Source organism: Perna viridis, chromosome 1 (assembly GCF_037379345.1).
Source record: "Perna viridis isolate PV_CMFRI_1.1 ecotype Kerala chromosome 1, ASM3737934v1, whole genome shotgun sequence".
In the NCBI taxonomy this organism is placed as follows: domain Eukaryota; kingdom Metazoa; phylum Mollusca; class Bivalvia; order Mytilida; family Mytilidae; genus Perna; species Perna viridis.
Window position 1 is genome coordinate 15394575 of NC_142445.1, and position 27814 is coordinate 15422388.

Genomic DNA, 27814 nt, shown 5'->3' on the forward strand with positions numbered 1-27814 from the left:
AAGGGCCAAAAAGAAACTTTTTTCCAAACGATAGCATTTGTAAAGTATATACACAGACACATGGGGCATAAACCTGACCACCCCACCTTTTTAGTTTGACAACCATATGCATATTTCTTTTATCTTGTAATTGGGAGCACCTTTAAATCAAATCCTTAATATTATCATGAGACACTATACGATTTGATTTTGAAGTGTTTAGCGATAATCTTCATACAAAAGGTGCACTAAATTGGCGTGTGCAAATAATGCAAATCAAGTATGTCCCAAATATAGGGGAAATAACTCTGCAGAAAAACCGGAAGTGAATTTTGCCACGTTCGTGTTGACATGTAAATCTAGCAGATTATACGTATTTGACGTATAAATAAATCGTTTTCACAGTTCACTTTAACATAAACAGGCACAATGGTAAGTGGTTTAGTTGTTAATTCTCTCATAAGTCTGTAGAAAGGAGAATAGCCCTTCTTTACGAAGACCTGGGCCGGTTTAATTGAGGAAAAATGGGAGAAAATGACAATTCATATTTTACTGTAAATCATGGACTTATTTGGCCTATTTTGCTGAAAATAACATAGTCTTGTGCTTAGTAATCCACTGTTTGATTACCAAAAGTTTACAAGCCATATTTTAGAAAATATAATTTAAAAAAAAACAACTTAAACACTAAAACAGACAGAAACAACCAGTTGGGATTTTAAAACTGATAATTGAAGTTAAATCAGTACATGTTTTATATAGGACAGGTATAAACTATCACACTCTTCAAAATGTCTAAATAATATACTACCTTTGAGATTAACTTTCATTTTGCTAAGTAGTCTCCCAGCTATAAAAATGTACATATTATGAGGCATAAATTACAATGCAGATTTAAGTCTCCACAGAAGATGTCATGATCATATGGACAGAAGTATGTATTCATTAAAGTCCCCAATTATTAAGAGTTTCTGAGTCCAGCTTGGCATATTTTATACTGTGATATCATTTAGAAAACACAGGAGACCACTTTCAATTATTTCACTTGGTACATTGAGAGGAGTTAGAAAATGAAAGTGGTGCATTGCCTTAATCAGGAAATCAAAGTAAATGATAGATTTATTTATTGGTCTGAAAAAAAGACACAAACACATTATTTACACCTTCAGATGGCGGCAATGTCAGGCCATCAAATAGAATGTCTTCATTTAGAAAAGCCCTTAAAAATTTAAAAAATGCAATATCTAGTTCTGAGTTATATTTGTAGTTTTACGTAAAAAGTTCAGGCACTTGATATTCAATGTTCAAACAAATTTCAAATGGTAGCTTTAGCCATATACAAAATGAACATTGTGTGTCATATGATTTTTGCTTTTAAGCATTTTGTACATACATATTATTTGTACCATGTATATTAAATATGTTTTGTATTTCATTATGTTTGTCTGAACTTTGATATTTTATTTTCAGGTTTCTGTAATCAATTCTATAGACACTGCTCATGAAGATATGATTGTAAGTGATAAATGAATAATAATGAGTTGTCAAGAAGTTTTTTTTAAGTACTAATGTACATTCATATACATGTAAACCAAAAGCAATTCACAACAGGGCATAATTTAGGGGGAGAAATTAGCAAAAACTTCTCCTTGTTTATGATCACTACTCCCATGTTTCTTTGATGGGAGAAGTTTTTGTAATGGAATACATTGACAAAAATGCCAATATTGTTATTTTTCAAACATTGTTCTAGAACCCCTTCTCATGGATGCCTCGGTCTAGATCAGAATAAGGTCTTGTTTACAATCTACATGTATATGTATTAGTAAATAATATGCATAACAAAATAATGTAAACACACTAATTTTCACGGTGTTTTAATTTTTGCTATTTTCGCTATGGACAATAAACCACAAAAAATAATACCCGCGAAATTGATTTGGTAACACTATATATCGCTAACCATTTTTTTTTTTTTTTTAGATAAAGCCAAAATCAATATTCATGAATATGTCCATTTAACAGAATCCACAAAAGTTAGCAACCACGAAAATTAATATGTTTATAGTAATGAGTTTGTATCTGGTAAACTTTCACCCTTCATTAAAAACAGTTGTCACAAATATTGATGTGATATGGTCATTTTCACCTCTTTAATAACCCCCGAAACTGGTTATTAGCCTGTCAACCATGGCAGTGTCATTGATATCAGCCCACAGTCAATGGTAACATTATCAGTAAAGAAACTTACATTATGAATATATTTATAAATGTATAAATTACATTGATGTATATGGTAAGAAAAAGTTGTGATATTGCATCATTCCATAACATCCGTACATCAACCCTTGGTCCATACCGACCCTCACGCAGAGCTCTCAGGGTTAGATATGGAAGTCTGGCTTTTCTTGATTTACATGTAGATATTACACTAGAAAATTGCAAAATTTATGACAAAAGAGATTTGATTTTCCTATTTTTAATTTCCCATAATAGATGGTGACATTCTTGAAGCACCTTTCTATGGTATTTAAATTTCACAACTAGTCTGCTTTGCTCGTATTTGTAATAAAGTGTCAGATTTAAATGAACTCAATAAATTCCTCACAGAAAAGCTTTTGCACCAGGGGCATTGATATCACAAACTTCTAAAACATTTACTAAGTATTTTCACCGTTACGAAACTTTGATACTAAAATTTAAGCACTTGCCAGTTCCTATTTAATAATAGTAATTCTCTCCCAGTTTTTTACAGAAAAATAGTCTATAAAATTCATCCAAACAAGATAGGATGGATTTATTGACTTACTGGGGAAAATATGATTTTCAAATTATTGTCTGTTCCTTGAACTTCATTTTCACAACTAGAGATATTTGATCCCTAAATGCACCCCTATGTAAAAACTTAGTCATTTTAAAGTATTGCACGTCATCAAATTTGTCCTTTTTAGTACTTGAATCCAGTCCGTTGGAATTGTAGTGACTTATTATTTCTACTACTGGTAGTTTTAAGTGCTGATCTCATTTTGTTTATATGGTGCACATATACATGTATGTTGTGGTACATGTACTGCATGGAGAGAATTCGATGTATCATTGAGTGAATTTTATGGTGTTTTTATTTGTTGTTTCCGTTCATTTTTGAATTCCAATTAACATTGAAGTGGGATGGTTAAGGTCTTGTAAAACTAGTTTAATCCCACCACAGATATCATGCATCTGTCCACAGTCTGGAGATGTTTGTCATTAATGTGTCTTTGTGTATTTTTTAGGTTGATTTTGAAGAATTATTATTGTTGTGTAACTGTTGAATGTATTAGTGTTGTTGTTGGGACCTTTAAGAGCTTACTTAGAGTCATGTTTAAACTTATTGAAGACCTTTTGGTTATCTTTGAAAGTATTTATTATTATTATTTTATATTTATTTAGGTTGTATGCTGGTACATTTAATACTTTTTGCCTTATCCATGTTTTTTTTTATTTGTGTTGATACATAGGCTGATATGGAAAATAGAATGTTGTACTTTGAAAGTACTGTTGTTCTTGGGGTATCAATTTTTGTGGTTTTCTTTGGAAGGCCAATCCACAAATTTGGTTCCCATCGAAAAGGAGATTTCAATTGATGTGTATACTGAAGACCTCAAAACCACAAATTCAAGAATCCACATACTTGTGTTTCTTCCCTTATCCAGAAAAATTGATATCCATGAATTAAAGTACTGTCATAGTAATCTATAATTATAGAAAACCTAGTAAATACAGCTCTCCTGCTAAATATGCAAATGAGTGCTTGAAAACAGGGTATTCCTTGGTAACAAGTCCTTTTTTCTAAACTATGTGTAGATTTGAATTTCAGTAATTTTAATGAGAAGTATAGATTTTTTTCCTTGATGATAGGTATTTGCCCACATGCAATGCTAATCATGAAGTAGATATTTCTAATTCAAAGTCAACAAGATTTCATAATTCACAGAAAATTTGTAGGGTATTTCACTTATTTGAACAACACATGTGATTTCAGATTCAACCCTTAGAATAATTTATTTTTATCAATATATTTTTCTTTATAATTTTATTAACTTTGTTTTATTACTTTTTCAGCATGATGCACAGCTGGATTACTATGGCACTAAATTAGCAACATGTTCTTCGGACAAAACCATCAAAATCTTTGATGTTAAAGATGGTCAACAGACTCTTATAAATGTATTGCAAGGGTAAGACTCAAATACTAGTGTTGAATACAATAGGTCAACTTGGTATACATGAAGTAACTTCAAACACCAGAATGATAGATTTTTGCTGTATGCTGTTTTTACAGAGGGGAAATATTCGCACTTATTAGGCTCAGTTCTTTTATTAGACAAGATGCATTTATTTTCAATGACATAGCCAACTTTTTTTTCTTGGCTTTGTTGAATCTGTTTTTTTAAGTTATAAGACAACATTGAAAAGATAACAAACCATAAAGTACAATGTACTAATATAGTTAGTTAATACTCTTAAAATATTGATACCAAATTCTGTGAAAGTACTTTAATTCATGGATGCCAAATTTCGTGGATTAGAAAAGAAACACAAGATTCTTTAATTCGTTGTTTTGATGTTTTCAGTATGCACATCAATGGGAATTTCCTTTTCATTGGGTACCAAATTTCCTGGTTTTGGTCTACTCACAAACAATAATGCTTTCACAGTAATAAATGCATAAGGGTTTCCTCATCATTCATTAAAGACTTATGGGTGGCCTTGGGCGGACATTTTAATCCCAGTGGGGTTGTTGTCTCTTTGACATTTACACCATACCTATTCTTGTTATATAAAACTTGATATGATTTCAGTCATGATGGACCAGTATGGCAGCTTGCTTGGGCTCATCCAATGTTTGGTAATTTAATAGCATCCTGTAGTTATGATAGAAAGGTAATCATATGGAAGGAAACCAATGGAACATGGGGAAAGATTTATGAATACACAAATCATGACTCTTCTGGTAAGATTTAACAAGGAACAATTTGGTAGGAAAATGTCTTATTTACTTGTGTAGTATGCAATCTTTTTTTTCATAATTCTTTGCATGTGTGTATTGAATACATGTATATTGACATTTTCATATATACTTGATATACAAGTATGTCATGAATAGGATGAACATCAACACTTTTGCACATGGCTATTGTGCAACAGAGAGACTCAGTAATGTTCTTCACCTATCCATTAACAGACTTGTACATTTTAATGAATTTTGCTGGGTGTTGTAGGGTCATTAGGTACCTCATACTTAATCATGATCTCTGACCTTTGTACATGTATTTACAAATATGATATTATACTTTATCAAATTTAACCAGAAATGGACAACACATGGCTAAATATAAACATGTAGCCATCTTGTTGTATTCAAAATCTATCCAGGAAGCTCATGTTGTAGTTTTAGAACATGCTTTCTTAAAAGTAATGATTTGAAGAACTGTTATAATTATTTTGTCACTGTGTCACACTAATTTAATCTTATGTAAAAATAGTTTTGCATCTTATGTAAATAAACTGTTCAGAATAGAAGCATGAGTTAACATAGGTATTCATTTAAGTCAATAATTTTTTATTTCAGTAAACTCAGTGATATTTGCACCACATGAGTTTGGATTAGTACTGGCTTGTGGTAGTTCTGATGGCTCAATATCAGTTATATCTAGTGCAGGTCAGAAAGGGTTTCATTTTATAAAAAAAAATAATTTAATAATTTTTTTTATATTAGATGTATAAAGGTATTTGAGTGGGGATGACCTTGGTACATCCCCAATTTATTTTCCCTCACTACATCTTAAAGTCCAATAAAAGTTTTTTTTATCAACTCAGACATCTTCAAGTAAATTCAGTATGATAATGTTAAAAATGAAGTTTTCAGCAGCAGAGCAGTACATTGCTTTAGTAATCAGTTCAAACAACTCTTTGTTTACAATAGATCAAATGAAAAAATAGTTACTATAAACCATATTATTTTATTCATTATGCACTTATGTTTTTTTTTCTCATATTTGTCCAAGTTTTCAAAAAGCTAGAATTTTCCATATTTTATACAAGTCAAATTTCAAATCTATCAACATTAAGTCATTTTAGATGTAAAAAGAGCATACTTGAAGTAAAGTCTGATTGGCTTTCCTTTCTACTTGGAAGGCTAATTTGATTAAGTGAAATTCATATATTGATATGAATTAATTTTCTAACTTAGTATTGAAAAACCTTAAAAGCACTGTCAGATGTTACACTTTGTTCCTGTAGCTACCTTTAGGAGGTGAATTATGATTGACATTTTCATACATGTGTTTTTATAGGAGATGGAACTTGGTCCCCAAAGAAAATAAATAATGCTCATAGTGTAAGTGTCATATTTACAAATATTGCCAAATTATTGACTTGAAGATGATTGAAAACTACTCTTCATACTATACATTGGCATTATTAAACAGTTCACTGTATTCTGTGAACCAACTTATGTTCGCTGTGAAAATAAAAAGTTGCAATGAAGTCCCTTCATTATGGATTACATGTTGCCAAAAGTATAATTCGCAAATATATAATTGCAGGTAAATTGAGCAGACATTAATAAACTCCAAAATAAGTACAATGTATCTGTGAAAATAAATTGGTTTACAGGATAATGAATTATTAGATTTTCTGAAGCACTTTGAGACAGAGGCTTTGTTTGGTTTCCATACATGTTAGGTGTACATTGATTTAAAAGGTTAAAAAAACCAACAGATGAACTCACATGATATGAGTAATTTACAGCAGTATTTGGGGTTTTAAACTTTAAAGATTGATATTAAGCAAGATATATACACATGGTATGATAAAGCTAGTACATTTTCACGGACAAATAAATATGCATATACAAATCCAGTTGAAGAATGACTGTTATATTTTTTAAGTCTATGAAAAAATGACCTCAATATAACAGTTAATTCTTGTAATTTAATTTAAGTATCAAAGGTCAGCGAGGTAACCATTGAAAAATGTTGTCAGACGACGTCACAGTCATATACAAAATTTGGTCTATGAGATGATGGACAAAATTTTTTATCCAATCAGAAAGCATGTTACCACTGAAATTAAATTATTCCTCAATGTTTGGTCTCCTGCTACCCTACCTACCCTATTTTTTGTACCTGCCCTAAACATCAGGCCATGTTGCTCAAGCATGGTTAAAGTCTAGATTGTTTCCCCATTAACTCAAGTTAATAATGTTCATGCCTTTAAATAACTTTCCTTCCTACCTACCCTATTTTTTTCTTGTTGGTAGCAGGAAACAAGACTATTTTTTGTTTTGGCCTTAGCTGTTTGTTTTATTACTTTCATTCCTATTTCTCTGTTTAATAGATTGGTTGTAATGCAGTGAGTTTTGCACCATTTGTAAGCCCAGGTGCCCTGTTAGACCCATACAACAAACAGACACCAGTTAAAAGGCTTGTGTCAGGAGGGTGTGATAACCTTGTCAAAATATGGAGGTATGCTTGATTGAGCATTTGTCTTAAATATGGCATACCAAATATAGTACTAGCAAAATACTGCATCCCAATACTGTATATTTTCTGAACCATTTCAATATTGAAATGACAAAAAAAAACCAAAGAGAGACATGTATAAAATTTTGAAGTGAAAATGACCAGGACTAAGAATATGATATGAATACGAAAACTTCACTTTGATTCTGTTTAAGAGCTTTAAACCGAACAACACATCAAATTAATCAACTGTACTGTTTGAAATCTAGTAATCAAGTTAATAATGTGCATGCCTTTAAATACCATTCTATTATCAGTATGTCCTTTATTTTCTTGGCTTAATATTCAGAACAACCAAATTCTTTGGATTACTGGCATATATTTTTAATGATTTCTTCCTGGTGATTAAGATAAAAAAACATTTTTAAAAATGCATTTATTTCTACATAAATGGATACAAGGGAATTATATTTCAACCTTTAAAAATCTATTAGGGAAGAAGATGGAGAGTGGAAGGAAGAAAAGAAGTTAGAAGGTCACAGTGACTGGGTCAGAGATGTAGCTTGGGCACCTTCAATTGGTTTACCCAGAAGTACGATAGCTAGCTGTTCACAGGTAGGGATTGGTGTTTTAATATTGGTTTTTGTGTGTAGGTTAGTTTTAAGTATACATTAAAGTTGTAGGTGTTAAATCATTGATTTTATTGATGTAAAGATTACTTTTTTGATTACTAATTTATCCAAAGGAACATCATTATTTCAAAGATTTTTTGTAAGGCCATATAACAAAAATTCCTAGATTCTCAGGCCACTTTTTTAAAAAAATTTTACGCTTGAGGGATGCTTATTTTATTTCATTTTAAAAAAAATCTTTTTTTTTTTTATCATAAGCAAGTTTCCTTTTTTTCAAGAAATTTCATCGAATTGAACAATTCTGTAAACGTACAGGATGTTGAGAAGTTAAATAAAACACTCCATTAAAACTTTACTGGAATATGAGATGTGGCAAGAAATAAGAGCCATCTGTCCGCCACGAGATGTAATTTGTTTGTAATGATCAATATTAAAAATTAAAAGTTGATTCTGGACTGGATATGAAAATTTCTAGAATGGATATGAAATTTCTGGATTTTATCGTAATAACAATCGCAGACGTGGGAGGGTTTTTAGAGATGCAGCTGTGCCTGAGAACCTAACATTTTTTTTTTTTTTTCAGCCTAAATCAAGCAAAATATATTTAATCTGAAACATCCATTTAAAATAAACCAATCTAACAGTACATTTCACTCATATTGGTTTCCTGTCCATATATTTATTGCTGTCTGGTCATTACCTGTATGAAGGTTTGGACATTTTTCAATTGAATGTACGAAATTTTTGCATTTTGATGAGTTATATACATCTGAATAATTAATTTGTAGTGCATTTCAATAAATTGTAATACATCGCCCTTTTTACCAGAATGAAATGACAAATATTGCTTTTTAGTTCTGCTGGGATAAATAATTAAATTACACTGTCTGGGTATTGGACCCTGTTTATTACCAGTTTTTTTTCTTCTGCATGATAATTACAGACACTTATACTTTAATATTACAATAAATAATATAAGATAAAAAGAGTTCGATGAAACATAAAACCTTTAATGCAACTATTTAAACAACACCCTCTCGTTAAACTGCTATCAAAATTTTATTAGTCCCCTACTGACTTAAGCCTAAGGGAACTTTAGATTTGCACTCCATATGTCTGTCTGTCAGTCTGGAAAAAAATTAAAGTTTTCCACACTTTTTTTCTAAACTCTTGCAGATATTGAGCTGATTTTTGGTATGTGAATCAACCTTGATGAGTTACAGATCAAGTTTACATTTCATTCTGCTTTGCTGTTTTTTGTCCGAGTTATGGCCCTCAAACTTTGAAAAATTTACTAAAATTTAAGTTTTCCGCACTTTTTTCTGAACGCTTGCAGATATTGAGCCGATATTTGGTACGTGAATGTGCCCTGATGTGTTACAGATCAAGTTTTGGTTTCGTTTTGCTTCGCTGATTTTGGTTTGAGTTATGGCCCTTGAATTTACCAAAATTAAAGTTTTTCACACTTTATTCTAAATGCTTGCAAATATTGAGCTGATTTTTTGGTATGTGTATCTATTTTGATGAGTTACAGATCAAGTTTACATTTGATTCTGCTTTGCTGATTTTTCCAAATTTACCAACTTTCCGTTTTATGCCCTTTTCTCTTAAAAAAAACCTATTAACATTATCTCAGGGTGACAGTGCGTTGATATAACAAAAGATCAGGTTATTATTCATTTAGATTGATATGGAATTTGAAACCTAATCTGTCCAATTGCAAATCTGCATTGTTGAATGGATTTGAATATCTTTCTTGTCTTTGTCCATATCCCTTCTTCTGTTCAAAATCAAGGTTATTTCCTTAGTTTGTCATTTATACTTGATGATCCAAGGTAGTATTTGGGTCAGTGATATATACAGTCAGTAGGGGACTATATATTGTTTTGTAATACTCTCAGAATGCTTGTTTACTTATTGATTTGTTTCACCTTTTAGGACGGGGTCTTAAGGATCAACCTTCAAGAAAGAAAATTTCCTTTCTAAAATAACTGAAAATGTAACCGTATGGTCTGCCACATCTGTCATGTTCATGATCAGATTTCATTTCTTCTGTGATTTGTTGTTTGTATTGTCAACATTGGTGCGTGACTGTAGTACAATCACCTGGTCTTTTTTCACACTTTCTTTTTAATAATGAAAGTTTCCTCAAAAGATTTATAATATGGATGTGTTCTGTTATTGAAATCATATTACAATGATTCTGAAAATAATTTTCTATACTTCTGTAAGATTAAAATTTAGTTCAATTATGTTTTTTGCTAATTTTTAGGATTTCCGAGTTATAATATGGACAAATGATGGCACAAGTAATGACTGGACACCAAAGACTTTACACAAATTTAATGATGTGGTCTGGCACCTGAGTTGGTCTATCACAGGAAATATACTAGCCTGTTCAGGGGGAGATAATAAGGTATGTCTATCAGATGGAAGGATCACTTGCTCTGGTCTGATATAATGAAACTAAATCTTTTTAGCTTATAACTTTGACTATGTGAGGATTGAAAATAAATTTTTTGCTGTGATTTATAAAAGATTTAAATCTGAAGTAATTGTGTATATTTGTTTTCAACCTTATTTATTTAGGTATACTTAAGATTCTATTTAACTATAAATGCTAATATTTTTTTTCATGAGTTTTTTCTCTCACTTTATACTCTGGTTGAAATTGTGACAGGTTTAATATTTTTTTTGTTTACATTATCTATCAACTTCGACTCTTTTCCCATATAATGTACATTTGATTTGCAGGTGAGCTTATGGAAAGAGACACTGGAAGGACAGTGGGTGCGCATAAGTGATGTTAACAAAGGCCAAGGACAAGTAACAGATAGATCTTTATCAAGCTGATTGTGTAGCATAGTTTTGTTATTGTTGAGCTATTTATAGGACACTGAAAGTGAAAGTGAAACTGGAGGATTTGCTTTGCAGGAATTGACATTGTCCATGTTTGGATGTTCAAATAGATCATTATCACCATAGTCATTTATATTCATACCATGTCTCCCACATTAAATTGTTGTAATATAATTCTTATTAGTCTCTATGAAAATGTTGGAATTCAGGATTTTTCAGGTGATTACGTTGGTAAGCGTTGTGGGGAAATGACCTATTAACAACCTGAACAGTCAAAGCATTATAAAAAGTAGACCACTGTCTAACATTCAACACAAGCATTATCATGTGGTCAAACTGAATTATAAATCTATTGAACGATGTACTTCCCTTTTGTTTATAGATGTAATATTGTATACTGTTGTCCGTCCAACTGTCCATAGGTAGTATGGAAACTCAAAAATGACGTGAGGAGGGGATCTGGAATTTTTTTAAAGTTATTCCAAATTTTAGCAAAAAAAATACTTTTGACTCAGCCATGGACAGAAAAAATGTTACGATTCAATATTCCTCCCATTACTTAACAATGTAGATTTTCAAATAAAAATTTTAAACTACAGCTACTGCTGAAAAAAATTAATTATTGAATAATGGATGGGGGTATTATGTGTTTCTCTACTGTAACTACACATTAAAACTGATCTTTAACAGTACATGTACTGGTAAATGAGTCACCAACATTTAGTTTGGTATATTTAGATTTGCCTTTTACCTACCAAACCTTAATAAACATGAATGAATCTATCCTATAAAGATTCAGTGTTTTCTTATTGCCCATATCAGTAATACATATGTACATTCTAAAGACACTGGCTTTCAAAAATTTTCATTTTGCATTTACAAATGTCACAGATTTGAAGTTCCTCCAGAACACAAGAGAATATAAGTTGCTTTGGAAATTTGATTCTAATAATTGTTCCTTAAGGAACAAACCTAATATAACTAATGTTCCCAAAGGACTTTTCATTATGAAATAATCTATCATAAAAGTTCTATTGGAACATATAACTGTAACATATATAGATGCAATCACATGTACCAAGAACATCTCAATTTCTGCAAAGATCGACAATAAGTGTTCGGCAATTTTCTTTTTTCTTTTTAAAAAAAATGTAACTGTAACAATTACATATTCTGGGACTTTGTTTCTACATGTACTTTGATTCAAGTGCTATTAATCATACTGCTTAAAATAGATTTTTGCCACGTTCTTAACATTTTTACTCTTGATTTGTTGAGATGTGTGAATTTGTCAGGGAGATAACATTTGGTTTCAAGGAGAGAAGGCTAGAATCGAGTTAAAAAAAGACCAGACTTGACTTGTGGTTAAACAATCTTGTATGAATGTATGAACAGTTGGTCCCATTACTGGTGTGAAAAATATAAAATCAGAACTTAATTTAACCTGAAGAATATTGCTACACAGTCATATGTCTCCTGCTGATGGGATATTAAGTTGTCTTCTCCCATACCTCCTATAAAATTTGTTCCATCAAAAAGATGGTGTAATACACATTTTTACTTCATAACAATACATTCATTTAAACAGAAAAGCCAAATCACCAAGCAGTTTCAGAGAAGACACATCTACAAAAACGTTAGAAATGTTGAAAATAGTCATAACTTTTATACAATTTATGAATCAAAATGGTGGACTACAATACATGCAACCAAAAATTGAAAAAATGTGTCAAGTTGTTTTAATGAGATGCACCTACTATTATTGAGGAATCTTGAAAATAGTCCAAGTGGAATGAATTCCATTAAATCAGTGATAAAAATTAGCAGTCGCCCAGTAGCCCATGGCTACTAGATTTGAGCTGGGCTACCAAACTTTTGGAGAAAATTTAAATGAACATATAGAAAATATTAAATAAAAATATAGTCTGGGCTACCGGCTCAATGTATTTCCTAATTTTTACTCCTGTCATTATTCCTACAAATGACAGTTTCACTTCATTAAAATACAGCCTACCACAGTATCCGAACAGCCACTTCAAAGAAAATATGTTTTCCAGGATAGAGAAATGTGGACAAATAGCCTAAAAGATTTGATGAATCATAATGGTGGTAGAGAGTAAGATTTACTATTCATCACAATAAATGAAACTAAATTAGGAAAGAATCCAACAAGAAGTTTCTGATGAGATCTGAGATGCATCCACAAAGGTACAGTGACCGACAAAGATTATTACTATAAGCACATACTTCGAAGGTGACATGGGTTTTCAGGCATTTATATTCAGAAAACATTTACTAGTAATGACGACAACATTTAATGTTTTAAATGGAGACAAATATTTTAACAGTTTTCCACAACAAATTACTGCATACATGTACATTGCATAACTGAAATATAGCTGAGACAATTCACTAAATTAGATAGGACTTACTTCTTACTGGAAGGAAAGACTTACGATAATGAATGAAACCTCTATATTTAACTCCTTGCCTCGAAAGCTTCAGGTCTCATCCCCTTTTCACCTTCATTTGTCTATAAATTTCCCTCACAGAATGTTTAAATTTAGTTTTAGTTGACATTTTCTACTGACACTATCATCATGTACAAATGCACATATGGAAATAAGTCATCCTTATCAGTAATTTCACACATAAATATCTTACAGGGTAAGGTCCTGATTATTTTTTTTAGCTTGTTTTCTTTAGCTTACTTTCCACATCAAAGTGGGCTTGATTATCCTGAAATTAACTGAAAGTGTGTGGTGAAAAAACAATTAAATCCGGAAGTGGTTAAAGGTATGCAGAGGTGATTGACTGAAATAACGATACAGAATTACAAATCAATTTTACAACATATAAATACAACCTTAAAACAAAAAAATTGGACACAAGATAAGGAAAGTAATATGAGGCAGGTGTAACCTCTAATAGGACGAAGTTGATATTTTTTTGTTAAAATGATAATGCCTTTTACAGTTTTACATCAACAAGAATTAATTTTTCTTCATAATTTAACAAAACTTCAAGATGAGAGCTATAAACATTTAATGTTGTGAAAGATACAAAACTGAAAAGATCCTTGCCTTATATTACACTTAGTATTTTAAGTTAACTACCTGACAGACTGAAACCAGGCTCTCCAAGCTTCTAAGGTTAAAGGAATTTGCATTGACTACCATTATGAGGACTTTGTCCTCTATAATTAATGCAAATTAAACTGGAATAAGATACTCTTTGAAGTTATATAGAAAACAGCAATGGCAAAAAAGTTCCCAAATTACCACATGATGAGATGCACTTAATCATTAGACTTAAGAATGTATGAACTCAGCTGGTTATGTTATGCACATATAAGACCTGGGTGATATACCAATGCATTCTAGGATTTTGGTTTTACAATAATTGTGGAAATTACACTGTAATAGGAATTTTAAATTTTTAAAAAGTGCCTTTTGGGTTGAATAAATAACCAGTTTAGAACCAACATGAGATGTAAACTATCTGCTGAAAATATAGACTTTTGAATAAAATCCACTAATTCAAACCTCCGAGAATTTGTAAATTTAAACTGAACCATGAAAATTGTACCCCATGAATAAAAAATACCTCTCCTCTACAGTATCCAAAATTCAATATGACAGTACAATAACAATTCTATAGGATTTATTTAATGCCTCTATTTACACCTAAATTTTTCACGTGTTAATAATAAAATGTTTATTAACTTAGATTGAAATGGAACTAAAATTAACAGACTGAAAGTTTTATAACTGAGCACAAAATTGTTAAGATCAAATACAAAACAAACAAGTCTGATAAATATACATGTACATGTAGCTACAGAAGATCTAAAGCAAAACTAGAGTATAACGAGTCTGTATTGTAAGATACATCAATAAATGTACTACTGTGAAAGTACTATTGTGCGTGGAGTATCAATTTTCGTGGTTTTCATGGGCAGGCCAACCCATGAAATTTGGTTCCCAACAAATAGTAGATTTCCATTGATGTGTATACTGAAAACTTCAAAACCACGAATTCAAGAATCCAGAGACTTGTGTTTCTTCACCGATCCACGAAAATTGGTATCCATGAATTTAAGTACTTTCACAGTAGTACTGTAAGGTAGTAAGTATTTTTAATCTGTTAAAAGGACTGCTGATGATAATTACTAATTAAACTTCTTAACATATGACTTTTAAACAAGCCAATAGTACAGTTTATATGAGTACAAAACAATGGATTGAATTCAAAACGGTCATGATCAATTACAATGTCATTTCTAAAATTACATTCATGTCACTCTTATATTACAGAGAAGTGTCCATAGCACAGGGCTGTATCAGTATGACTTGCTGGTTCAAAATCAGCTTACCCACTAAGTTAACAATAAATCATATAAAAATTCACTTATTAAAGCAATAACAATAAACAATAACGACTGTTATTAGTAGATGACAAAAGAGCAATTCAAAAAATTCCAAAAGAATTATTAGACACTGAATAGAATTCTATAGAGGTTTTTATTTGTTGTCAACTGGTGTAAACTTTAAAACCTTACAGATTTTTCTGTCCCTTATGACAATTTTAACTATACAAGGTTCAACCCAGCAGAATTAAAAATCAATATCAATAACATAGTAGAATGAATTACAACATTAAAATTTCATACTTGAAATTGCGAAAGAATTACACTACTTTTTCTTTTTTTTCTTGAGAAGTAAAGCCACATTTGATGCAATAAACATTAAGCAATATTTTATATATACAATGTACATGTATATCCAATATATTGTAGATCAACATTACACTAAATTAGATATGATTAACATTATGATGGTTTATGTAATTAAAAATTTCTCCAGTGCACTGAATATATCAGGATTTAAGAAACATAATTAACACATCCTATACACTTTAAATTTCCATTGTTGTTCTAAGTTATACGTTACAAAATTCTGTCTCACTTAATCTTCCTTTCGACTTTTAATTTCAATATGGTTCAACTACATTTGTTTGTGTACATTTTATTGTACAGATAGCAGTGAATTACTGAATGTCCCCAGTGTAAATTTTTTTGATAATTCACACTGTGAAATAAATTCAGTAATTTCACTCCCACACTTTCTTCCACTAAAATGTAACAAATATCAATCCACTGTTCACAAAATAAAAAATCTATGTTGAAAATAGCAACAAATGATGGAGTTAATCTATATAATAAATAGAATAATCACATTGCTATCATGAAAAACCGAAATATGATCACTCAACGCATTAAGATTTAACTCATGCATGGAACAAGTTCCGCACACTCATTAAGTAGTGGCATTCGTCAGCACTAGTGATCATATTTTGGTTATTCACCACTTCCAATTTATTATCCTATTAATATCTTCTCAAATAAAAGAACTAATATTTCATTTAACCATAGACTTTGTTACTTAATAGTTAAAAGTCTTTCAGAAAGTCTAAAAAAATTAAGAAACTGTTTTTTTAAGAATTATTCAAAATTACAAACAATGATTTATTCCAAAAATGATAATATATTACTTCTTTTATCGAGTTAACTCAAGGTATATTTTTATGAATGGACTCTTGATACCTTCTACAGGTATTTATTGAAAGTTATTTAAGAAATGGCTATGATAAAAATTTTGTCCATTGAAAAATAACACATTTTCCATGCTGAAAAATTAAACAATATCACATGGAAAATTTATGTTATTTTTCAATAGACAAAATTTTTATCATAGCCAATTCTTATAAATTAATTTTAAAACATATTTTTATCTTTAAACATAAGAAAAGTAGCTCTGAATTTAACTGAATAGGAGCATGTCAATATTTTTTGTTATCCATTGAGATAAAACAAAATTACTTTAACCAATCAGACTTCAGTATTTATCTCAAATTAATTTATTAAGAAATGACTGTAAATTTTTCCTGGTCTGTGAAGAAATAATCATGTGGCACACACAAAATAAGTTGCATACCAGTTATTTTCAAGCATACACCACAAGCATATGAGTTCTTTCAAATAGATTAAAAAATACCATGATAATTCCTTATAATTTAATTTTTAATTCAAAATTTAACAAGTTAATAAACAAATGTTATGACATCACAATCACATTGTAAAATCACATCTATGAGATGAAAAACGAAAAATGTCAATGGATACATCCAAAATAATATTATGATAAAATGTACTGACAAATTTTTTTTAGTTATCTTCCCTTTAAAATTCACTCCATCTTTCAACAAATAAATTAACCCCTGCTAGATTCTTAGGTGGACAGCAACAAAAAATATATAATTTAACTCTTAAACTGAAGTGGTATGGCTAAGTAATACAACTCTAGAATTGCTAATACCTAGTAAAAGGGGAAAAATTTTAATATGGAAAAGTTAATTTATGTATACATGGTACCTGAAATACACTTTTGTGTAATTTTAAAAGTACATATGTATAAAGGCTGAAATGGTTCTTAACCTGGTTATCAGAGAAATTTAATGTTAATATCGCAGTTTGTTATTTTAAATACCTGCAACTATAAATGCAAAATGCAATTATAATTTTTACCCAATCTACATTTTATGTTTCATTAAAAAAAAAATAATAATAAATCCAAAGTGCACAGAGTTATCATATAGTTCGTATGTTTCTTTTTCTCATTAACATCTGACTTCACATTTCTAAAACTCTTAGCCATTGAAAAGAAAGGTGGTTTAACATTAAAAAACCTGATAGATTTTTGCGACCAGAATACTGGCGACTAATTCCATGCATTTTTTTTTGTAAAAATGTCACTGTTAAAAATTTAAAACATAAGTATTTGTCAAACTATTACAATGAGTATGCAAATCACAACAAAATCGATTGTTTACTCTCTTTTTGCAATTCAAATATGTTCACAAGACTTTCTGTGTATAAAAACATCAGCTATGCTGAGATAGATGTTTAATCACTTTTCCTCTGTATGTATCCTGTTTTAGTTATTGCTCATTCCTAAGTTGTTTTTTGTATGTAATATTGATTAACTTCATGGAACACATTTATGTATATGTATGTGTATGAATGTATATAATAAAATCTGAAATCTGAAAAATATTTTGTCAAGCACAAAACTGAATTCTCTGTACTGAATTCCCTCCCTTTAGTCAATGCAACCTTTCCAAACGATGTTAGAACTATCAAATTTGCAATATATATATATATATATATATATATATATATATATATATATACACACACAAAAATTCCTTCTACTAATCTTTGAAAATTCTTTCTACTCTTACAATTGTGTTCTTTGACAAACATGTACTAGTATAACAAGAACATTATTCTTGTAGGTTGTCACCTTAAATCTTGACCAAAATAGGGAATTAGGCCAAAAAAATAATAAAGTCTTGTTTTCTTCCATCAGAAAGAAAAAGATAGGGTAGGTACGGAAATTATTTTATTTTTCAAAAACATTTTACATTAAATTAATGGGGAAGCAATCTAGACTTTAAAACAGTGCTTGAGACAACATGTTCATAAAATGTTTAGGGTAGGCACAAAAAATAGGGTACATTTAGGTAAGGTAGCAGAAACAGACATAATATCTTTTTGAACTTAGTACACCAATCTACCAAGCAAGGATTACAAATGTTCCATTTATGAAAAAATCATAAAATATTGCATGTATCATAGATTTGCTTAAAAATATCCACTAGATAACAAAAGTATTAATCATATATATAAAATATATTCATGTTAATGACATTCAATTTTTTTTTTATTCCATTCCAACTTTACATGTACTGGCATCAAAAAAACATTACCTATAGTAAACAAACTTTTGGCAGTGACTTTCCTCATATTAATGTATTGTTGGTAGAAATGTTTTACACAAATTAGCTTTTGGGGAAAAATTAAGATTTTTTTTCCTATATATTGTAATGAAATTTCTGACATTTGAGTATTTTTTTTTAAATTGGCCCTACATGTGGTCAGAATGCTGGGGAAAATTGCCCAGGCCCTTTGCTTTCCAAGTTTAAAGGTAAAAGTTATCTGAAATAAGTTTTTCTTACTTCACTTTACATCTCAAAATAACCATTTTTTCACTGCTGTTTGAAAAAGTAGAGTTCAGGGAAAAGAGTTTTCCAGTAAACCTTTACAATAAGAAAAGAAATGTTAAAAATGTACCAGAACATGTATGAAAATTCAGTGAAGGTGTACATGCATCTTTCACAGAAAAATTTCTCAGGATTAGTCAAAAAAATATTTCTTATAATTATACAAACAAAACTTTGTTTCATCTTATGATGTGTAGCTTCCATAACAAAACCAAAACAAAAATACATCTAAAATTAATGCATAAAATACTAATTTCCTAATAATCCAGTTCCTTTAAACCCTGACTCTGGACCAGATGACACCTGAATCATATCCTGTAGCACCAAAAGATCTTCAACAGGCTCATCTGCTTGCAACATGATAACAGAACCAGGTGCCACCTTCAAACTACCTAAAGTTGCAGAGTCGTCTGCTAAAAAATGGCCATTCATTTGAAGTGTCTGATCAAAAGGTGGCACAGAGAAAACTTTCATAAGTTGTAACTTCAACTCTTTCAATGTCTGGGAGGATTTCACTTTGACCTCTTTTTCACCTCTGACCTTTCTATGACGTTGACTTTTTCTGGTACCATTTTCCATTTTTTGTGCTTTTTCAGCTGGTTCTTCTAACGGATCACTTGTGCTTCCTCGTTTTTTGGAACTGTGCTGGTTGAAATCTGGATCAAAATCTTTGGAATTTTCTGATTCATTTGAATTGACCGAAGTTGACCCAGGTTTTTGAGTCTGTTTTGGAATCTTTCGGACAAACACAATAGCATCATCATAATCAAATTTAGCGTTTTCTTCTTGATTGATTCTGCTTGCTACACATTCTTCACATACATGGGGAAGAGTAACTATTCCCAGGTTTTTATCATCATCTTCATAGCTCACAATACTAATTTCATAATCAACGTTGAACATACGGCTGATCTTTTCCCATTCAGTACTCCATGTGTACACAAAGTTATCATTTACATAGAGCTCAAGCTGCCCAGGTGAGTGTGGATACAAATAGCCACCATGCTCACATATCAGTATAGTATTACCAATGTCTTGAATAGGTGGATTTTTCATAGGATCTTTGATGAATTTCTTCCATTCTTCAAGAAATGGTCGGTTCAGAACATATACCTCTAAAGGTCTTTTCAAAGTTATTGGTCTCTTTCTATCATTGAGTAAATCACTTAGTGCATGTTTCTGTTCTTGGGCTAATCTTCGCAAATACTCCTTAGTTTGTTGCTCATTTCTCATTTGTTCATTGCACTTTTCACAAACAAGATCATCTTTGGCAAACTCTGGACAATTTGGGAAATATTGTTTCAGTCTATTCCACACCTCTGCTGGAACTAACTTTCTTCCAGTCATATTAGGATCTAATTGATCATGTGCTTCACACAGAATGTCCTCATTGAATTTAAAGCTCTCTTCATCATTTTTCATCACATTAGCACTAGTACTGGCCTTTTCTTCAGCTGATTCACACTTAAGATCAGAAGTGCAATATTCATTTTTCATATCTCCTCCATTGATAGCACTTTTTTCTCCATCTCCTGCAGGAGAGTTATCCTTCACCTCTTTTGCACCATTTTCCATTAAGGTGTCACCATCATTTGAACATGACGAATCTCTATGTTTATCATCTACACTTTCCCCCAGTTGTTCTAATACCATCTTTTTCCATGACCTAAATGATGCCTTGCCAACCCAGTAACAATCTCCAGCAATATTGTTTGTTTTAGTCATTGCACTAAATAATTTATCATCTTCTGTCATTTTGATTTTTGTCCTAATCACATGACACTGGTGTTGGACACAAAGCATGCATAAACTTTCTGCACCAACTAATCTTAGACCACCTTCATAACGATTGCACAAACTCTCACTTCCTAACAAATTAACGAATTTCAATTTCATTGCAGCATCTGGTGAAAGTTTGTCATGCTTACAAAGAAACTCTTTGTTGTCAACAGGGGGAGCTTTAGCTGGATCACTCAGCCATAATCCAATCCATTTCTGACTCATCCATTCCCCCTCATTTAGCTCTAGTTTATCAAATGCAAGTTTCTGATATGTATCCTTAATTTCCTCTTGTTTTTCCTTCCCACTTTCAATGTTCTGATCTCTAATAAGAATCAATTCAGAAACCCAGTTCTCAAAAGTTTCATTGTCTTTAATAACATAGTCTAAAACATGGGCAGGAAGTAGACTCTGGGCTTCAGACTTGGCTTCACTACATGATATATTTTCTTCATTGAGTGTATACACTAACATGTAGGCATTTCTAGATGAATGATATCCCTTTGGACACCGCCCCTTTTGTTTAGCTCCTGTTTCTTCTGGATCATCTTCAGTTCCAAGTTGTAATTTATTTCCTTTCATTTTCTCAATATCTTCATCATTGAACTTGTACCAGTTTTTGCTGTTATTGTCCTTGATATGTGCAATATAATGACCAGAATAAGCAGTTGGTCCACGATGAATAAGTACAGCGGATAAATTGTATGTAACTGAGTTCTGTGTCACTATTGAATTATAATCAGACAAATATTTCGACATGTCTATAACTTCTGGAAATTGTATAAAACTGTTCAGTTTCTTTTTCATGCCAGTCTTTTTATCAAATACAAATCTGAGAAGTTGCAAATTTAAAACTGGTGGCAAATGTTTTAAGTGAATTTTTCTTGCTGCATTTTGTTTACTGTTACAAGACGAGCACATGTACTGATTTTCACCATCAAGTTTCTCCTCTTGAAGAAAATCTTTCAAAGATTCATCTAATGTTTTATGACCTTTGATACTTAGGTCAAGTTCATAGAAAGTGGATGGCCTCTCAGACTTTGTTCCACATCTACTGCATGTTGTAACATAAGCATACTCGCCACGGAACTGATTCTGGATAACATTACGAACACTTGGCTCAGTCTGCCGAGATAAGCCATCTTCAAGGAGAGTCAAAAATAAATTTGAAAATTCCTGAGCATCCTGCTGTTGTCCAGCATCTAAACCCAGATGTGTAATAAAATCCTTGGGATCAAGGTATTTGCGCTCTGACAGTGCAAGCAAAGCAAAAAGAGTTTGTAAATGGCCCCCAATTGAGGAGGGCGACCACTCAACTGTGACATCTCTGATGACCACCTCATCTGGTTCCCTGAATCTATACAGTGCATTCCTTATGGCAGGATTATTGAACCACAGTTGTAGAAATGTATTAACATAACATGTAGCTCCCAAGTTTTTAAGTCCAACAAACATGTCATCATCACGTCTTTCATAGTTAGGATCTTCTATCTGATGCCAATTGTCATCATCAATTTTACCAAACCAAACCCTTTCTCCAAGAGCATTTAAACATAATGGGTTGCCTTTACAATTGCGCTTACACGTTCCAATACGACATGGTTTTAGATTAAGTCTATATGCTGCCAGAACATGTTCTAATATGACATCTTTTGGGTCTGTTGTCTCTGCCCATTGCCATGCAGCCTTGTCAAGCTGCTGCTTTGGAGGCATCCTGACCCCAGTTCTGAAAAACAAACAAGTTCCTAATTATTACATACTTAAAAGACTTGATTTTAACTAGAAGTGAAAGTGGTACAACTGAAGGGTATCCTCTACTGTGACTTACACTTATCCACATTGTTAACTGTAAGTACATAGCTCTGGAAGTCACTCCTTTCAATATTTGATTTTTTTTATAATAATGTAGAATAAAAATGTACAGAGCTACATTTTTACTTATGATTTTTCAGTTACAATGTATATACAAAAAAAGTTCCCTCCCCTAAAAAATCCATACATGTAAATGACAATTACTCAAAAATCATAACCTCTAGAGTGTATTTTCTTAAGTAAATATGCTTTAGTTACATCACAGGACCTCTACTGAAATCAGACTTTTAATTTATAAGTTTCACCACTGGAAAAATTGAAGATGAATTTTCATTTTGGCACAATTGGAGCCTGTCTAAAAAGCACCAAAATTAAACACCCCAAAAATGGTAACTGCTAGAATGAAAATGTTAGGCAAACACCAAAATAAAACATCCCTATTTTGGGAGAAAACCACCAAAATTACCTGATCCTGAAATATCCCAATTAATGTTAACAGAGTACTTATAACATTCGAAATAAACTGTTAACTGTCAACACTGATTCATGATACCCCATAACATTTCACGTACTAAATCTTGGGTTTTAATTTTCAGTTATGGAAACTAAATAATTTTATACTCAAAAATTTATTATAAGTTATTTTATGTACAAAGTTGTACATGTACTGTTTCTACAACACTTGGAGTGTTTCAGTAATTTGATAACAAACACCAGTTGAAAATTTACAACAGATACTGACTAATATGAGAAAGGTGAAACCGTAAACACTCCCAAAGAACACACAAGTCCTTTCTTATATTTTGTCAGCCCTATTATTTCAAACTTCCAAAATTGTAAAATTTGTTATGAGATAAGGTTTTTATTGTCCTTACGCACTCTCCTATTGTCATGGTCTGAAATATGTAAGGAACTGTGGGTGTGACTGTATCATGGTCCAAAATGTCTTCAGGTGAAATTGTCTGGTATTTTGATAAGCTGATTACCTCATTTTCATAAACATTCAAGTGCAAAGTTTTTACCATCCCTATCTATGATAAAGCTAAGATTCAATTTGTAGCAGTATTTAATCATCAGAGCTAGCTAATGTTTCCTAGACTGGTGTGGTTCTCAACTGCTTTTACCAAGTAAACAAGAATGAAGCTGCCATGATGCTATTTTAAACTCCTGATTTTACATGCATCAACCTGATGTTGATGTTTTTTACTGAACCCAGTTGATAATACAACTATTAATAATCCCTTTGGAAGCGTACAAGTGCTAATTAGATTTCTAAAAACACATTTCATCATCAATTGTACAAGTATTCCTTTAAGTACTGTGGACAGAATTAGTGAGCATGTTTTATGTAAAAGATGCATATGGTAATGTCCAATTAAGGCACAAAAGGAATTAGGGAGATCAATTTAAAAATCACTTATGGTAAGGGTAATCAAATGGATTATGATGATTTCTCAAAGGCATTCAGTTACAATTATTGGTTTGTTTGAAAGAAATATTGACAATTTAACTGAAATCTAAATGTTGGAAATTTGTCAATTGTACATGTTGGCAAGTTTTGTCAGTGGCACAGACATCACCGACACTTGTTTTCATCAATGATTGGTGACTCAAATTTGTGAATTCATATTTAATAGCCACTAGCCATAAATTGATACAAGTGACAGTGACAGCCATGTGAAAATTTAAACCTTGATGGCTTTCAATTGCCAAATTAAAAAAGTTGCTGCAGGATGACATTTATCATGTCGATATCTGTGTGAATAAAAAAGAATAAGTTAGCTGTTTCCATTTCAGAAGATCAATTTTTCTTAAAATTTTAGTTTGTCTAGTTATTTATTTCCATCACTTATCTACATGTATGATTGCCAAATACGAAAAGTTATATTTAATACAGTAAATGAGCATATATTCTGGACAAGTTTAATCAAGTTCAAACATCCAATATTTTTAAATTTGTGGTTTTCTAACTGTTTAAAATGTCAAGGTTATATTTCTATATTTTCTTTTAACAACAGAATTATTGTTCCTATGTTCGGTATTGAGTTTTGCTATGACATCATGTGACACCCATGATGCTTAACAATGACAACATAATCAATGGAGCATACAACCTCGCATTTCATTGGACAAAAGTGATAGCAACTGTGAAGGTTCCATTAGGGGTATTGATGTTCTGAATATTTTCAATCACATATATACCGAATTAGGAATAATCTTGTATATTGAATGAATGGAAATAGCTAACTTGTTGAACCAATTAAATAATTAAAGTATGGAACAGAGTTATCGAACAGTTAACCAAATAAAATCTAAATTCATTTGATTTGGAATGAACTAAGAGAGAAAAACGTCAGATATCTTTTTTTCAAAGATAGTACTTGTTTTTCAATTACACTTAAAACTGTAGGATCAGGGCATAAAATGAAGCTCACCTTGGTAAACCACAACACTTTTTTTACATATTATAGATGCTTTACCCTACATTGTATACCGTTTTTTTCGACCTATAAGTCGACGAGGAGTGTAAGTCAAATTGCTGAATTTTGACTAAAATTGACAAAAAAAACATAGATAAGTCTAGAGTCAGACATGCATCTTAGGTCATCGATGTAAACCGTAGTTGTCAGTGGAAGTTTTTCAAATCATATTATTCAAGCTCAGTAACTTAAAATAATACTATTAAGTTTGTTAGTATTTTTAATAACATGTATTTTGTAAATGAATTTTATTAGTTATACAGTCAAACCTCGGTAGCTCAAACTCCAAGGGACCATTGAAATGTGTTCAAGTTATCGGAAGTTCGAGAAATTGAAGTTCGTATATTTCCGGATTTTTTTCGTTGCCGGTCCGAGTTCGACTTTATCGTTAGAAATTGCTTACTTCCTCCAAGGTTGTGTTACTTTGTGGATCTTTTTCATTCGCTTTCGGAAGATTATGTTGATTTGTGGACATTAAAAATGCTGTGTTTTCTCTTAAAAACGTCCAGAGTGCAGGTTCATTGTCCAATAATTTGTTTTCATCCGATTTTCTTTCATCATACTGACTTCGGAACATTCTCGAACTTCAATCAGTTTTATCAAAACTACCTAATTAGTGATGACTTAAATATTACCTGTAATTAACTAAAATGACACTGATTAATGATAGGGCTTCAGTTTTTACACCTTATATTACCCAAGCTGACAAAATGGCTGACAAGTTCGAGTTAGTGAGGTTTATTCTCTGAGATTTATTACCAAACGGACCGAACAGTCAGTTTGAGTTTTCGAGAAATCCAAGGTTATTTATATTGATTATATAGGAGAAAATTTCGGTACTTTGAATTGTGTTCGAGAAATCCCGGGTGTACGAGCCATCCGAGTTCGAGCGAGTGAAGTTCGACTGTATTTAATTTGGTGTCAATTGCTCTGATATTGAAACCTAAAGATGTGAAATTAGTCTGGATAATTAAGACAGGTAATTAATAAACAATATTCTAAATTACAATAGAAATTTGCTACCTTTAAATCTAGTTGCAATTAGCCAATTAATTAAAACTTCAATTTAATATAATTTGTGCGTGTGAATGTGCTACAACATATCGTAAATGGGTATATAAAAGAACCAATATCTCTAGAAAGCACAAATCAGATTAATATTTCACAAACATATCCTCAAGAGTGTTTATATAATTATACAGTTTTGAAGAATAGCACTTAAGGATGATTTACTATAACATCGTCGTATGAATTCATAAATGGATAGCGGCACAGATCAATTATCTTTTGAGTTTGATCACCGGTTTGATTTGCATTGACAGCTTGTGTTTCCTAGGACATGTGATTGCACTTCACCCCATAGTATGAAAGCAAAAAATCAATATAATGTAATGCAATTCTTCTGAAATCACTTGTAGATGAACTGTTTTTCATGAAAGATCCTTATATATGTCAAAGTGGACAATAAGTCGAGGCTGACATTTAGCTGAAAAAAATATTGACTTCCAGTACACAAAATACGGTATATAAAATTAACATTGTACATTGTACATACACTTCAGTTTCATACATTGTGATACAGGAAAAATTTATATTTTGTTGTGTTTTTTGTCAGCATTCTAAATTAGTCCTTATATGTATCTATCTTATACAACACAACCCAGAGTATTTTTTTTCATGGTAACATTTTTGCCTTGTACATTAAACAAGTAGATCTACATGGTACATGAACGTCATGACAGCGAAACCAAAAGTTCATACTGTTAGGAACATGTAATGCACGATTAACGGATTTTAAACCGTCGAATATGATACTCCCAATATTTAACGCATGACAGAGTGATGTTTTATTATCTTCTAAACATACTCAATTTCACAACACCATTTCGTCTCTCCGGAGAGGAGCAGAGTTTGGTTGCATTCCCGCCTCTGGTTTGCGAAAGTTTTGTTATCTCCCTTCGGAATGATCCGTGTAAAGCAAGGGCTTTAAAATGGTTTAGTTTGCTTTTCCATTTCAGATTGCGCAAAATGTCTCCCATTTTAATCAGGTTTAATATCTGTATTTGCTATTTGCATTCACGTGGCATGCATTATTCTACCGTATCATTCAAATGTATAAATCTCAAAGTGTGTATTTAGGGGCGGATCCTGTAATAGTCACTTGTAAATTATGCTATAGCATTATTGACTAACGTTCGAATATTGGCCTAAATATGATCAAAACTCCTAATACAATACAAAATACAAAAGTGCGCCAATACGGGATAAATCTATCCAATACGGATTTAGCCGTCCAATACGTCATATTGGAGTGGTTAAAATCTATATTGGCCTAGCGTATCGGACTAGTTAGTCAATAAAGGTATAATCCCAGACTTGAGAGTACTGTTAAATTTCAATTTTTAAATTAAAAGTACCATGATAATATTATTTACATTATATTCTACACTTGTCCAACCCAGAGCTAACAGGGAGCCAACATTGAACCATCGTCGAAACAATTTCGGTAACAAACATGTTAAAGCAGGCTAATTAATGTTATTCTTGATGCAAAATGTATGTAGATTTCATGAAAAGTAAATCAAAGAAGAAAATCCGGACGTATGAAAGCAAATATTATGTTGCATCTAAACTGCAATACTAA

At 31.4% G+C, this 27814-nt stretch overlaps 2 protein-coding genes across 2 annotated transcripts; one reads left to right on the forward strand and one right to left on the reverse strand.

Annotated features, from left to right (window-relative positions):
- Positions 1-264: 264 nt before the first annotated feature.
- LOC148627421 (protein SEC13 homolog) lies at positions 265-11149 on the forward strand. The gene is made up of 10 exons (XM_088572834.1): positions 265-411; positions 1450-1494; positions 4081-4196; positions 4821-4972; positions 5591-5680; positions 6315-6358; positions 7360-7487; positions 7979-8099; positions 10389-10532; positions 10871-11149. The coding sequence occupies exons 1-10, from the start codon at positions 409-411 to the stop codon at positions 10967-10969; spliced, it is 942 nt and encodes a 313-aa protein (XP_088428960.1). The 5' UTR covers positions 265-408; the 3' UTR covers positions 10970-11149.
- Positions 11150-13266: 2117 nt separating this feature from the next.
- On the reverse strand, positions 13267-27130 carry LOC148627422 (ubiquitin carboxyl-terminal hydrolase 48-like). Its single transcript, XM_088572738.1, has 2 exons — positions 27038-27130; positions 13267-22604 (listed from the first exon to the last, which is right to left on the reverse strand). Exon 2 carries the CDS (start codon positions 22589-22591, stop codon positions 19349-19351), a length of 3243 nt encoding a protein of 1080 aa, XP_088428864.1. The 5' UTR covers positions 22592-22604; positions 27038-27130; the 3' UTR covers positions 13267-19348.
- Positions 27131-27814: the final 684 nt, after the last annotated feature.

What these genes read in the sequence shown, in the direction of transcription:
- LOC148627421 (XM_088572834.1), top strand. An exon ending in ATCAGTTATATCTAGTGCAG is followed by an intron (nt 5,681 to 6,314) that starts GTCAGAAAGGGT and finishes GTGTTTTTATAG; the next exon opens with GAGATGGAACTTGGTCCCCA. An exon ending in AACCTTGTCAAAATATGGAG is followed by an intron (nt 7,488 to 7,978) that starts GTATGCTTGATT and finishes AAAATCTATTAG; the next exon opens with GGAAGAAGATGGAGAGTGGA.
- LOC148627422 (XM_088572738.1), bottom strand. Translation starts at nt 22,591, where the DNA reads ATGCCTCCAAAGCAGCAGCTTGACAAGGCTGCATGGCAATGGGCAGAG.